A 15902-nucleotide genomic window follows, 5' to 3' on the forward strand; every position below is an offset into this window, starting at 1 on the left:
AGGGGCTCAGACAACTCCCAGATAACTTTGGAGCGCTTCACAGGACCCCCTTTGTGTGTCCTTTGTCTGGCCTTTCTTACCAACACTTCTGTCCGGCTGCCTCGGGCCTCCTCTTGGTAAACTTGGCGCCAGTTTCCCTGACCCTATGTGGTGCCTTCCTAGCGGGTGGAGCAAGGGGCTGCGCCACATAAAATGTCAGAGCCTCCGGTTTCTAGCTGAGGGTCGTTTCCTGCCTCCACTAGTTTGGGGACCGGTCTCCCCCTTTGGCCTGACCCCTCCACGCAGGTGGATTCGGGCGTGCGGTGGCGACTCGCCCGTCCGCACCCCTGGGATCCCTTCATTCCTCGTTCCTGGAGCCTTCTCCGCTCCTCTTCCTTCCTTCTCCCTCTTGCAGGCCTGGGCCTCTGTTACTAGGCCCGCCTCCGGAGCAGAGCTCATGCAGAGCCCCTGCTCCCTGCCACTTCTGCTCAGACTTCTCTGCACTGAACTAAGATGGTGCCCACCTTTTATACTCCCTTCTCAATGCACCCAGGAACTGCTTCCTCCCTGCTCCTGCACTGCAGGGTTCCCCTTCCTCAGTGTTCCCTCCCCCCACTCCAGCCAGGGACAGGGACTGTCGTGCCCATCTCAGGGGCATATTGGTCGCCCTGCCCCACGGCAATGTGGTGTAATGCATGCAGGTGTCGGGTCCTGATCCACACTCCATCCTTATCTGAGAGTGAGATATCACACCTCTGGGTGAGGTGCAATACGTCTGTAGCAACCGAGCCCTCGGTGCTACAGTTCCATTTATCTTCAGCCTAGGTGACGTATTGTGATACAGGGCCGTGATTTTGGCTATAAAAGGGTCCCCTAGACCCCTACCCCAAGCTTTTTAAGAGAATCATATATGGCGTGCCAGGAGACTCTATGGAATGCTTTCTCAGCATCCAACGAGAGTATCTACTTACAAATTTTTAACTGCATCTAGCCCAGGAAATACTTTGTGCCTAGTAGCAGTGTCTGCTAGTCAGCGGATTATCCCGGCTGTTAAGCAAGCTACACCACCTGTAGTTTGGACACTTAATTTTTTCAAAGGAAATGCTTCGGGACCACGGGATACTCAGTGAAGAGCATCAGGAGGCACCCCAAGGCATAGGGGCTGGGACTGGCACTAGGATGCCTTGCGGTGGACAGCCGAGCTCGATCCTTATAAAAGCTTTTTAACTGCAGCAGCTTTAGTGGACGCTACTGGAGCTGGAATTACGCGGCTGCTGGCATGAGACTTGCCCTCCAATAGATCCTTGTAAATGGATTTAAAGTGTATTCATTCAAATTAGAGGGACAATTTAAATTAAAAAGCTTAGAGCTGCCTCCACCACAGGGGGGCTCTCTCGACCCACCAGCGGACAGGCACCAGTATTGGGAGAGGGGGGCTGGCCGTCAGGGTTCACCGCGGCTCTGGCACAAACCCGGCGACACGGAGGTGGCACGGGCAGGAGCGGACTGGCCGTCTCGGCTTCTCACTTTTTGGATTTTAGAAGGGCATGACATGCCTATATCTGTGTCTCCCCCTCCTTTTACTCCTCCACCTCTTTTCTTTTCGCATGACTATATGTACTTGTCACTTTTCCATGTGTTAGTTGTGTCTTCTGAGCAGTTTGTCAGCTTTTGGACACCTTTGAAGGTGTTTTCTATGTGTTTCTATGTGTTTTTGTTTGCCTGCCATTGGTTTTAACGGTGTTCGAAGGTGTTCGACGAACAGTTCGGCGAACACACGGGTGTTCGACGAACCGAACCGAACTCGAACACTACGGGGGTGGCTCAACACTAGTGAATACCCCCTGTTTGTACTCTATGCCAACGTTTTCAACTTTTTGCCAGCATGATGCAGAAATTGTAAATTTTGCTCATTTTAGATCATTTACAACCACCTCAGTTCTTTGCAGAACAGACTTTATTAATAAGAAAGATGCTTTACATCACTCTTGCTCCAGCTTTAATCAAAGATTGGATGACCTCTCAGATTTGCAAAATGGAGCCTTGTCATGGGCCAATTTTCTTCGTTTCCACCATAAATTTAAAATCAGATGAAGATCCATCCTGTTTGTTTGTCATATCACAGAGTCAATATGCATTTCCTGAACACTTTTTGTTCCATGATAAAATCTATTATCTTTATAAGAAATTACTGACTATTTATAAGGTATTTTTACTTTTCAGTGCCCATATAATTACATGCAGAACGGTGTGGGTCCGAGTCCTGAGAACTCCACCGATTGCTCAAAACCTTTCCCCTTCCCTGAGAGGTGACCAGTTTAGTAAACAAGATTGCACATTTCCTGGCTGAGCTCATAGAGAGGGGCGCATAAATTCAATAGAAAACACAGACTTTGGAGGTTTGTATGATTTCATTTTCCCCAGAGGTTTAGAAGACCCTTCCATGGTTATACCAAAAGTAGAGGCCAATTAGATATTTTTGTAACATAACTTTTCACTGTAGAAGTTTACTTTGCTGCACTTTTTTACCAAATACTGTTGCCCAACATTGGTCAAAATTTTGCAATGCTAAATATTTTGGACATGGTTCACTAAAAATGGCATTTTGCACCATGCCCAGTCGAGCCTCAGCTACACTCGCCACTTCCAACCAGCTCTGACAAAATCGCAAATGTTTTGCACAATTTCAAGATGTGTAAACTTTTCGTAACGTTTCAAGGAGTTTCACCCCATAATTCTGGTGAACACTCTTTCATGAATGGTGGCCTTACTTCTCATCTCCATCTTCTAAGAACATTTTTGAGTGAGGTATTTAATTAGAAATAATTTCGGCTACTAATTATGAAGTCATCATAAAATTTATTTAAGAAATCATTTTCAGTAATGGTAACACTTTTTATGACAAGTATGAAAATAATTGGGTGCCCAAATTTGGCCTCTGGACCGCAGCAAGAATCCAGTACATCCTACACACGCCAACATTGGCTCATTGTACCACTTACTGGGAATCATGCACTTGAAAGTGATTTAAGTAATTTTCATGGTTGGGAGTATTCCAGTGAACTGCTCTCTAATGCTCCATACCCATTAAGTTTCTTTAGTTTCAGATCATCTACAGGTATTACTGGCTTCGACAAAGATTTTTCTGTGGAAAACAATTCACTAATTTCCAAAAAGGTTTTATTCTTGGTTTCTGGGATGACAAAGTAAACGTAGACTGCTACAAATAGACAAACCCCGCAAAACACCAGGTAGCAGAATGCTCCTGCCGACATCTGCAAGGAAAATTACAAAATTATTAGTGTACAAGTTCAATCCTGAGTATCCATACAGAACTAAAGGAAATAAGGAATTGTCTGGCATTTAAGAAACTGCACTCTTGTCGATGGGCTGTTTATTTGGTACTGCAACTCACCTACTTTGAAATGAGTCAGACATATTTTGTATATTTTGACAAATGTGGTTTTTATGAGTATTATCTAGTATTGTAACTCTTCCCCACACCACACATAACCTAGAAATAGATGTGGAACTCTGTGGTGTCGTGTGGAGGGATAGCGGGCAGATGATGGGTGCCCTGGGCACTAAAGTCTATTGAGGTGCAAAATTTTACCCCATCTTCTTCCCCACGCTGACCTTATCATAAAGTCATTGGTATCTGCAAGCAGTGAGTGCCCTCATGGAGCTGCTTATGCAGAGCGCAACAGGCGAGAAGGAGTTGGTCATCAACTGTTGCTGTGCTCTGTGTAGGCAGCTAGCGAAATGATAACGCTTTGTATAAAGAAGTGATCTTTGTCATTTCTGTCACTCCTTATGCAGAGTGTAGAAGCCAGAGGCAAACTTATCTCTAGTGCTGTGCTCTGCATAGGCAACAATCAAGATGGCTAAAGATGAACAGCTAATAAATGAAGACCGTATTGATTCAAGTGCTATGCAGACATGATACTGTCTTTATCCATTGCTAAGAGCTGCTTTTATATTTGTACACTTGGGTTAGGGCTAGAGATTGTATTAAGGCAAGGCTCAGGGCTATGGTTAAGCCTGGAGTTAGGCTTAAGGCAATATAATTGTTACAGTTAAAAATGATTAAAAAATAAAGAAAAAATTATATATTATATACAGTACAGACCAAAAGTTTGGACACACCTTCTCATTTAAAGATTTTTCTGTATTTTCATGACTATGAAAATTGTACATTCACACTGAAGGCATCAAAACTATGAATTAACACATGTGGAATTATATACTTAACAAAAAAGTGTGAAACAACTGAAAATATGTCTTATATTCTAGGTTCTTCAAAGTACCCACCTTTTGCTTTGAGGACTGCTTTGCACACTCTTGGCATTCTCTTGACGAGCTTCAAGAGGTAGTCACCGGAAATGGTTTTCACTTCACAGGTGTGTCCAGTCAGGTTTAATAAATGGGATTTCTTGCCTTATAAATGGGGTTGGGACCATCAGGTGTGTTGTGCAGAAGTCTGGTGGATACACAGCTGATAGTCCTACTGAATAGACTGTTAGAATTTTTATTATGGCAAGAAAAAAACAGCTAAGTAAAGAAAAACGAGTGGCCATCATTACTTTAAGAAATGAAGGTCAGTCAGTCCGAAAAATTGGGAAAACTTTGAAAGTGTCCCCAAGTGCAGTTGCAAAAACCATCAAGCGCTACAAAGAAACTGGTTCACATGAGGACCGCCCCAGGAAAGGAAGACCAAGAGTCACCTCTGCTTCTGAGGATAAGTTTATCCGAGTCACCAGCCTCAGAAATCGCAGGTTAACAGCAGCTCAGATTAGAGACCAGGTCAATGCCACACAGAGTTCTAGCAGCAGACACATCTCTTCAACAACTGCTAAGAGGAGACTTTGTGCAGCAGGCCTTCATGGTAAAATAGCTGCTAGGAAACCACTGCTAAGGACAGGCAACAAGCAGAAGAGACTTGTTTGGACTAAAGAACACAAGGAATGGACATTAGACCAGTGGAAATCTGTGCTTTGGTCTGTTGAGTCCAAATTTGAGATCTTTGGTTCCAACCACCGTGTCTTTGTGCGACGCAGAAAAGGTGAACTGATGGACTCTACATGCCTGGTTCCCACCGTGAAGCATGGAGGAGGAGGTGTGATGGTGTGGGGGTGCTTTGTTGGTGACACTGTTGGGGATTTATTCAAATTTGAAGGCATACTGAACCAGCATAGCTACCACAGCATCTTGCAGCGGCATGCTATTCCATCCGGTTTGCGTTTAGTTGGACCATCATTTATTTTTCAACAGGACAATGACCCCAAACACACCTCCAGGCTGTGTAAGGGCTATTTGACCAAGAAGGAGAGTGATGGGGTGCTAAGCTAGATGACCTGGCCTCCACAGTCACCAGACCTGAACCCAATCGAGATGGTTTGGGGTGAGCTGGACCGCAGAGTGAAGGCAAAAGAGCCAACAAGTGCTAAGCATCTCTGGGAACTCCTTCAAGATTGTTGGAAGACCATTTCGGGTGACTGCCTCTTGAAGCTCATCAAGAGAATGCCAAGAATGTGCAAAGAAGTCATCAAAGCAAAAGGTGGCTACTTTGAAGAACCTAGAATATAAGACATATTTTCAGTTGTTTCACACTTTTTTGTTAAGTATATAATTCCACATGTGTTAATTCATAGTTTTGATGCCTTCAGTGTGAATGTACAATTTTGATAGTCATGAAAATACAGAAAAATCTTTAAATGAGAAGGTGTGTCCAAACTTTTGGTCTGTACTGTATGTATATGTATATATACAGTGGTGGCCAAAAGTATTGGCACCCCTGCAATTCTGTCAGATAATATTCAGTTTCTTCCTGAAAATGATTGCAATCACAAATTCTTTGGTATTATTATCTTCATTTAATTTGTCTTCAATGAAAAAACACAAAAATAATTGTCCTAAAGCCAAATTGGATACAATTCCGCACCCAACCTAAAAAAGTGGGTGGACAAAAGTATTGGCACTGTTTGAAAAATCATGTGATGCTTCTCTAATTCGTGTAATTAACAGCACCTGTAACTTACCTGTGGCACCTAACAGGTGTTGGCAATAACTAAATCACACTTGCAGCCAGTTAACATGGATTAAAGTTGACTCAACCTCTGTCCTGTGTCCTTGTGTGTACCACATTGAGCATGGAGAAAAGAAAGAAGACCAAAGAACTGTCTGAGGACTTGAGAAACCAAATTGTGAGGAAGCATGAGCAATCTCAAGGCTACAAGTCCATCTCCACAGACCTGAATGTTCCTGTGTCTTCCGTGCGCAGTGTCAACAAGAAGTTTAAAGCCCATGGCACTGTGGCTAACCTCCCTAGATGTGGACGGAAAAGAAAAATTGACGAGAGATTTCAACGCAAGATTGTGCGGATGGTGGATAAAGAACCTCGACTAACATCCAAACAAGTTCAAGCTGCCCTGCAGTCCGAGGGTACAACAGTGTCAACCCGTACTATCCGTCGGCGTCTGAATGAAAAGGGACTTATGGTAGGATATCAAGGAAGACCACACTTCTTACCCCAAGACATAAAAAAGCCAGGCTGGAGTTTGCCAAAACTTGCCTGAGAAAGCCTAAAATGTTTTGGAAGAATGTTCTCTGGTCAGATGAGACAAAAGTAGAGCTTTTTGGGAAAAAGCATCAACACAGTGTACACGAAAAAAAAAAGAGGCATTCAAAGAAAAGAACACGGTCCCTACAGTCAATCATGGCAGAGGTTCCCTGATGTTTTGGTGTTGCTTTGCTGCCTCTGGCACTGGACTGCTTGACCGTGTGCATGGCATTATGAAGTCTGAAGACTACCAACAAATTTTGCAGCATAATGTAGGGCCCAGTGTGAGAAAGTCGGGTCTCCCTCAGAGGTCCTGGGTCTTCCAGCAGGACAATGACCCAAAACACACTTCCAAAAGCACTATAAAATGGTTTGAGAGAAAGCACTGGAGACTTCTAAGGTGGCCAGCAATGAGTCCAGACCTGAATCCCATAGAACACCTGTGGAGAGATCTCAAAATGGCAGTTTGGAGAAGGCACCCTTCAAATATCAGGGACCTGGAGCAGTTTGCCAAAGAAGAATGGTCTACAATTCCAGCAGAGCATTGTAAGAAACTCATTGATGGTTACCGGAAGCGGTTGTTCGCAGTTATTTTGGCTAAAGGTTGTGCAACCAAGTATTAGGCTGAGGGTGCCAATACTTTTGTCTGGCCCATTTTTGGAGTTTTGTGTGAAATGATCAATGATTTGATTTTTGCTTCATTCTCTTTTGTGTTTTTTCCTTGCAAGCAAATTAAATGATGATAATAATAACAAAGAATTTGTGATTGCAATCATTTTCAGGAAGAAACTGAGTATTATCTGACAGAATTGCAGGGGTGCCAATACTTTTGGCCACCACTGTACATGTGTGTGTGTAATTTTAGATATAAGCAATGTAAAACTTTTGTATGAAGGAGAAAAAACTAGGAGATCTAAGTGCAATATTCATATTCTTCTCGAATTACAATACATGTGCTTGCGGGATAAGGTGTTTAATACTGGACTGGTAGAAGGGACCCTAGATTGAATGTTTCAGTTTCCCCGATGCTGGGAACCCATGCTACACCACTTTTTTGGGGAAAAACAGATGTATTCTTTAATTTTTGAGTTTTAACAGTGTTGTCTCACAAGGACAACTTTGGTACCAGTTCCATATTACAACATATGAATAGAGTAGGTCTCCCTTCCAAACCCCACTCAGCCTCATGAGCCAGAATGAAGACCTACAATATAGGAGTGACTTTGACAATCTGGTGGAGCCAGTGCTCCCATGCATTACATGGTGAGTCATTGATTCATAAGACTGGTCACAGCTTCTCATTGATAATAGCTAGTGTTGAGAGAGCCCTAAAATGCTCGGGTGCTCGAAGCTCGGCCCGAGCTCACCGTGATACTCGGGTGCTCGACCCGAGCAGCGAGCCCAATGTTAGTCTATGGGAAACCTGAGCATTTTTGCGGCGGCACCCCCGGCAGTCTGTAGAAAGCCTAAAACGTGCCCAAAACGATAGTGACACTGCTCAAATGACATGGGGACAGCATGGGGATCGCCCCAGGAAGCATTTCTGACCCCCAGGTCACTGCTGTCAACAACGTGGTCAGAGGTATTAAGCCACTTTTACGGGCTCACAATAAAACGTTCAAAAACAAAACTGAAACTGTTTTCCTGTGAAATATGTTAAGGAACATCCTTTCCAGTGTAAAGACTTGTGTATAAGGTAAAATAAATAACCAAAAACAAAAATACTCCTCCACACCTTGGGCTATGTTCACAAGTAGCATTTTTTATGCGTTTTTGCACTTTTGTATTGCTTTCAAAAGTGACATGTCATTTTAACATTTTACAACCTTATCTGGCCATGTGTTGTGTGACACATGCATACAGTGCTGAAAAGACATGGGAACAGCATGGGGAAGAACCCTGGAAGCATTTCTGACACCCAGGTCACTGCCTAAAAGTGTGCCCATCAGACGTGATCCTTGCCGCATCAGAAGATGCCGACTTGCAACTATCCCCGTGCAAGTCCTTGTTCCAGGGCAGTGTTCAATTGTACCTCCCCCATTCCTTGCAATGCAAGCGCAAATATGCAGCCAACCACCCACCCACCCGCAGGCTGCAATACTATACTGCTAGCTCGCAATTGAAATGGGGCCTTTTAGTTTGGAGGAGGCCAAAGCTGGCCACTACCTCATGGTTGCGTCGGCGGCGAGGTCTCCATACTCAGTCCCCAGCCACCACTATTTGTCCCGGGAACCTTCCCCACAATTTTCTTAGCCTGGCCTGCTTTAAGGCAGCATTGGACGAGCCCACCAGACAACCAGACTCCTCCGGTGGGCCCTGGCTTCTCCAACAGGGGAGTTGAGAGTGCCAAGGTTAGGAGCATGATGATGATGATAGAAGTTAGCATCTGCTTTGTTTTCTTGGAATGCAAGCGTAAGTGTGCAGCCTGCCACCCACCCACCCCCAGGCTGCAATACCATACTGCTAGCTTGCTTGCACTTGAAATGAGGCCTTTTAGGCTTGTGGAAGCAGACGCCGGCCACCAAGTCATGGCTGCGTCGGCGGCCTGATATCCATACTCAGTCCCCAGCCGCCCGGCGGCTGGGTGTCCATACTCGGTCCCCAGCCCCCCCTATTTGTCCCGGTGCGCCTTATACACAAGCGCGCATACCAAAACATTACCTGTGCCCTCCCCAGTGCATTTAGTGGGAAGGACAGCCTAACCACAAACACGTGGACAAGTGAATGTGGCCAGGGATGGTCCATCTCACTGACGCCTTCACACTGGGTTAATATTGTGGAAGCCGGGACACAGTTGGACACTGGGATGCAACACGTCCTCCAGACATAGAGGATTGCGGGTCCTGGGTTAATCAGGCTTCAACACAAAGTTCAGAAGGTAGACAGCAGCAGTGGTCGGCCTCCTACACAACGAGTAAATTATTCACGATTATGAGGCCATCCATCTCCTTAGCTTTCTGTTCCTTGGAATGCAAGTGCATGTATGTAGTAGCGGCTAGGCCTGAGGTGGTCAGCGTTTTGGCGCATATCCGACCTCCTCCGAGGATTGCTGGGTGTTTTCCTGCTACTATCCCAGTTCTATGACTCCCGTTAAAACAAAGCTTCAGGTGATAAATGATGGATGAGGTGGTGGCAAAGGAGAAAGAGCAGGAGGAACAGGGACCATTCACATCAATATCAGGCCAGTTAACCACACATGTCTTGTAGGATATGTTTCTGTACCAAAAGGAGCGGTTCGGCTACACAGTTATAGGGCATACAATGAGTGCAATGCCTACCAAAAATTTCGAGGCACTCCAATGCCCCTTGGAAGTGACATGGAGGTCAGAGGGCCTTAACTAAACCGTTTTTTCCATTTCTAGCAACTGGGTCTCCTGTACACTGTTGGCCTAAGCAGTGAATGGAAGGCTTTCCAAAAATTATGAGGAACTGCAATGCCCCTTGAAACAGACGTGGAATACAGCGTACTAAAAACCTTCTACCCATTATTGGGGAGTGGGTCTCCCTTAGTGTTCGCCTATGCATTGAAAAGCAAAAGCTGACTAAAATTAGGAGGAAATCCAATGCCCGTTGGAAGAGTCGTGGAGGTTAGAGGTAATTAAAAACAACATTTCAATGCCCCTTGGAAGAGCTGTGGAGTTCAGAGTGGTTTAACAAGACGGTTTTAATGCCCCTTGGAAGAGACGTGGAGGTCACAGTAGCTTAACAAGATGGTTTTAATGCCCCTTGGAAGAGACGTGGAGTTCAGAGTCGTTTAACAAGACGGTTTTAATGCCCCTTGGAAGAGACGTGGAGGTCACAGTAGCTTAACAAGACGGTTTTAATGCCCCTTGGAAGAGACGTGGAGGTCCCAGTGGAATAAAAAGACAATATCAATGCCCCTTGGAAGAGTGGTGGAGGTCCCAGTGGAATAAAAAGACAATATCAATGACCCTTGAAAGAGACGTGGAGGTCACAGTAGCTTAACAAGACGATTTTAATGCCCCTTGGAAGATACGTGGAGTTCAGAGTGGTTTAACAAGATGGTTTTACTGCCCCTTGGAAGAGACAAGGCGGTCACAGTAGAATAAAAAGACAATATCAATGCCCCTTGGAAGAGACGTAGAGGTCCCAGTGGAATAAAAAGACAATATCAATGACCCTTGGAAGAGATGTGGAGGTCACAGTAGCTTAACAAGATGATTTTAATTCCCCTTACAAGAGCCATGCAGTACAGCATATTAAAAACATTATTCCCATTATTGGGGAGTGGGTCTCCCATAGTCTTTGCCTATGCCTTCCAAGCAAAATCTGCCAAAATTTAGGACGGAGGAACTTGCAATGCTGGCAACATGGACCACGGTCACCCTGGTGGTATAGTGGTGGTGGAAGCTGAGGATAAGGAGAAGAGCAAAAAACAGCCGACATGAGGAAGCGTATACCCATGTGTGGGTGTGAAGCGGTGCATGTGAATACACCTCCCAAAATAACACAGTGGATTTGACTTTATGTTACTCTGCTGTCATTTGGTGGTGATGAGAAGTCTGGCCCAATCCAGCCCTTGTTCATTTTGATAAGGGTCAGCTTGTCAGCATTGTCAGTTGACAGGCGAGTGCGATTATCAGTTATAATTCCCCCAGAGGCACTAAAAACACGCTCCGATAACATGCTAGTGGCAGGGCAGGCCAGGACTTCCAAGGCGTACAGAGCGAGTTCATTCCAAGTGTCCAGCTTGGATACCCAATAATTAAAAGGCACAGAGGAATCACGGAGGACGCTGGTACGGTCGGCAAGGTACTTTCCACTCATTGTGAGAATGCCCCATGCCTCAGGGCCTGTAAGCTGGGCGGGTCTCAGAAAACTGTCCCAGAACGTTGACAGTGCTCCCCTGCCTCTGCTGGATTGGAGTTGCGTCTCTCTCGCCTGTATGCCTTGGTTGGGCAACGAACTGTGACCTCTGCCGCTAGCATGTTCAGATGGAAATTTTTTTAAGAGTTCTGCAGCAGGAGCCTTCTGGTACTGCCCCATTTTTGTAGACCTCTCCATCTCAGGAATAAGAGAGTGAAAGTTCTCCTTGTAGCGGGGGTCTAAAAGAGTCACCAACCAGTAATGACTGTCACCCAACATTTTGACAACGTGAAGGTCATGGTTTAGGCAGCGTAACAAAGTCAGCCATGCGTGCCAGACTGGTAACGTGCAAGACTTCCGTGTCCTCACCAAGATGACGACTGACCATGCTCTCCTCCTCCTCCTCCTCCCTGTCCTCAGGCCACCCATGCTGAACCGACGGTATGACAGTTGTACAGGTACTACCGTCTACAGCGCATGATACCAGCTCCTGTTCTTCCTCCTCCTCTCCCTCATTGTCTCCCAATGCACGTTGGGATGAGATGAGGCTGGGCTGTGTGTAATCGCCCGCTACGGCTTCTTGATCCATCTCATCATACTCTGGCTGCAATGCCTCCTCTTTAATTCTCTGCAGAGAGCATTGCAAAAGACAGACAAGTGGGATGCTGACGCTAATGATGATGTCATCGCCACTCACCATCTTGGTGGACTCCTCAAAGTTTGTCAGGATGGTACATATGTCAGACATCCAGGTCCACTCCTGAGGTCTTATGTGTGGAGTCTGACCTGAATATCGATGGCCTTGTTGCAGCTGGTACTCCACAACTGCTCTCTTCTGCTCACAAATCCTTTGCAACATGTGGAGGGTAGAGTTCCAACCTATGGGGACATCACACAGCAGTCGGTGTGCCGGAAGCTGCAAACGCTGCTGCAACACAGCAAGGGCGGCGGAAGCTGTAGCCGACTTGCGAAAATGAGCTGACAGGCGGCGTACTTTGACGAGCAGATCTGGCAACTAGGGGTACGATTTAAGAAACAGCTGAACCACGAGGTTAAGCACATGAGCCAGGCATGGTACGTGTGTGATCTTGCCTCGCCTCAGAGACGCCACCAGGTTACGGCCATTATCACACACGACCATGCCTGGATGTAGGTTCAGCGGTCTCAGCCACAGATCTGCCTGCTCTTTCACAGCTGTCCACAACTCACAAGCAGTGTGAGGTTTATCACCTAAGCTTATGAGTTTCAGCACAGCCTGTTGCCGCTTGGCTGAGGCAGTACTGCAGTGCTTCCAGCTTGTAACTGATGTGGTGATATCTGAGATGGAGGCTGAACATGAGGAGGAGGTGGAGGATGATGCGCAGGAGCTGTACACTGTGTGGGTAACTCTGACTGACATAGGGCCCGCGATCCTCGGTGTGGGGAGAATGTGTTCCGTCCCAAGGTCCGACTGGGTCCCGGCTTCCACTAGGTTTACCCAGTGTGCCGTCAGGGAGATGTACCGTCCCTGGCCACAAGCACTTGTCCACGTGTCCGTTGTCAGGTGGAATCTCCCAGTAACTGCGTTGTTGAGGGCACGGCAGATGTTTTGGACACGTGCTTGTGTAGTGCGGGGATGGCACACCGGGCAAAATAGTGTCGGCTGGGGACAGAGTACCGAGGGACAGCCACTGCCATAAGGTTGCGGAAGGATTCAGTCTCCACCAGCCTAAAAGGCAGCATTTCCAACTCAAGCAGTTGTGAAATGTGCGAATTTAGGACTGTGGCCTGTGGGGCATTGGCTGCGAATTTGCACTTTCTTTCAAAGGTCTGGGATATGGACAATTGAATGCTGTGGTGGACGTGGACGTTTATGCTGTTTCTTGAGAAACTTCCATAACAAATGAAGACTGAGAGGAGGGGGCATCTTTGCATGCAGTATGGACAGGGGATTGCCTTGCACGCACAACAGGGGGTTCTCTTACACGCACAACAGCGGAAGAAGCAGTGGTGACACACTGCGTGTTCTGTTAACCCTTTTGGCGAGCATGCTCAGGTGCTCGCCGAGTATCTTCGGCGTGCTCGAATGTTATGTTTGAGTCACTCCATGTGCATGATTTGCGACTGTTTGACAGCTTTAATACATGTGAGGAATGCCTGTTTGTTATGCATGTATTAAAGCTGTCAAACAGTCGCAAATCATGCACACACAGTGACTCAAACATAACATTCGAGCACACCGCAAATACTCGGCGAGCACCTGAGCATGCTCGCCAAAAGGGTTAACAGAACACGCACTCTCATCACTAGTTACTAGTCAAAGACTTTTTTGAAAAAAGGCTAAAGAGCCAAAAACTGAAACATAAATGTTAGGGAAACAAATATATTATGACATATATTATGATACAGAACTAAACGTCATGAACTACATGATATTACTAGTTTACTAGTGCAATAGCGTATTTAAAAAAATAGTCATGGATTACTCTTCCACTAAAAGGGACGCTGCCAACACAAAATGACTGTTCGAAGAAAGGATAGACCCTCGGCTCACCGTTGGTGTGGCCGTTCAGTTCATTGCACCTTCCCACTGATATGTTTTGTATCTATTTCTGCCCTCCTCTTCCTTGATTGACAGCTCTGGCTTTACAAGAGACAGAGATAAATTTAAAACAAGTAGTTAAGACAGCTCACAGAACTGTTTTTCTGACACCAAGGATGCACTGTGAGTGCCTGTGCTTTGTTTGAACAGTCATTTTATGCTGTCAGGCTCCCATTAAGACCAATTTTTTATATACTATTGATTCATTTATTGCCCAACAGGAATGTCTGTCAGTGGAGTTTATAGTAGACCAGTTTTTAAAATTCACCACTTAGTTCAAGTACTAAGGGCTCGTTTATGAAACATGGCATACTGTTTAATGCCATACAGAAAGAATAAAAAGGCAATTACCTGTAAAAAAGGGAACACAAAACCAACTGTAAAGTTTGAAAGCCAGTTGAGTGTTCCTCCGACAATGTAAGCTGCGGGGCGATGTGACTGCATGAAAAGTTCTCCAGTCATTATAAATGGAAGTCCAGCTGAAAAACAAAAGCACAGAAATTCAGATATTGACCAGTCAATTGATAAATATTCATCACTATATTATGCCGGAACATTAGAATCTGAGGCAGGATACACTACTGATATACAGTATATAGTCCTCCAACCATAAATTCCAGGGGAGGGTTTTTTTTTTTTTTTTTTTTTTAAATTAGTCTATTTAGCCATTCATCCACACTGTTGGCCAGTCACTTGTTTAAGCATGCACTCTCGACTTGACTGATCGTACATGTCCTTTCAGTGAGGGAGGGAAACAAGCCAAGTAATAAACAATTGGCATTAGAGGTGTAACTTAAAGGGAATCTGTCAGTAAGATCAACTCTCCTAAGTTGCCTACATTGGCATGTGGATCATAGGAAGCTGAATAAAATTATACCTTTATATCTGTGATCCGATGTCTTATTCCAGAGAAATCCACGTGTTTTCTTAATATGTAAATTAGCTATTAAGATCTATGGGCCGGACATAGAGTAACCTCTGGAGGCAGATTCTCAGGGAGCTCTAACTAAAAGAGGGCATCACCAGTGTGAGACATGTAGATCAGGAGAGCAGACCGACAGTCATTACATGTGTCACACCAGTAACGTCTCCTTTCATTTACAATAAGCTCTGGAGACAGATTCTCAGGGAGATCTATGTCCATCCCATAGATCTTAACAGCTCATTTACATAGTAAGAAAAACTTAGATTGGAATAAGACATCGAATCGCAGATATCAGGGTATCATTTTATTCATCTTTCTATGACCTACATACTCATATAGATGGCTTAGGAGGGTTGATCCTACTGACAGATTCTCTTTAAAGGGGATATCCATTTTCAGGAAAGTGGTCCCTAAAGTGTATAAACCACTTAAAATAATCAGATACTAACCCGGGTCCTGCACCGGCTTTCCATCGCTGCTGCAGTCCCGGTGTCGTTAATAGAGCAGTGACAGGTGCTGTTCACATGATGTCAATATTCTAGTCTTGGCACCGGGACTGCAGCAGTAGCGGGGTGCCAGCGCTGATCCCATGGAGGGTGAGTAGAGAACTGGTGAGTTTGTTATTTTATGTGCTTTATACACATAGGGACCACTTTACTAAAAGTGGACATCTCCTTTAAAGCTTGTGGGTCCCAATACATAATCTCCAACATTGGTCGTCTTCTCCTATGGTCCAAAGTGAGTTTTAGGGTCCCCAAGGGCCTGGGAACAACAGCATGCCTTGCACAAACTAAACTTATGCCACTGGATATCTTGTTAATTTCCAACATGTCTACTCCTTTTTCCAAAAATTTGCCATCGATACCCCCACACACACACACATTAGTTGACCGGTGCTATTCAAAATTGGAAGGTTAGGCAGATGTTCAACTAATGTGTATGGATTCTTGTGTCTTTATCCTGGGAAGATGGAATTTATTGAGACTAAACAAGCTTCCATTATAATTAATTATGTTTTCCATTTTCAGTTT

General features: G+C 45.2%; 1 protein-coding gene across 1 annotated transcript in view; it reads right to left on the minus strand.

The window, feature by feature from the left end:
* Positions 1-1819: 1819 nt before the first annotated feature.
* LOC141273446 (solute carrier family 2, facilitated glucose transporter member 9-like) overlaps positions 1820-15902 on the minus strand; it is a 176782-nt gene continuing 162699 nt past the window's right edge. The window contains exons 11-12 of the mRNA XM_073685286.1: positions 14298-14425; positions 1820-3254 (exon numbers count right to left, since the gene is read on the minus strand). Coding sequence (XP_073541387.1) covers positions 3018-3254; positions 14298-14425 — 365 coding nt within the window. The 3' untranslated portion in view covers positions 1820-3017. The remainder of the gene's footprint in view (positions 3255-14297; positions 14426-15902) is intronic.

The sequence above is a fragment of the Phyllobates terribilis genome, unplaced genomic scaffold (assembly GCF_046119375.1).
Source record: "Phyllobates terribilis strain yellow unplaced genomic scaffold, ASM4611937v1 Scaffold_5__5_contigs__length_657084704, whole genome shotgun sequence".
NCBI lineage: Eukaryota > Metazoa > Chordata > Amphibia > Anura > Dendrobatidae > Phyllobates > Phyllobates terribilis.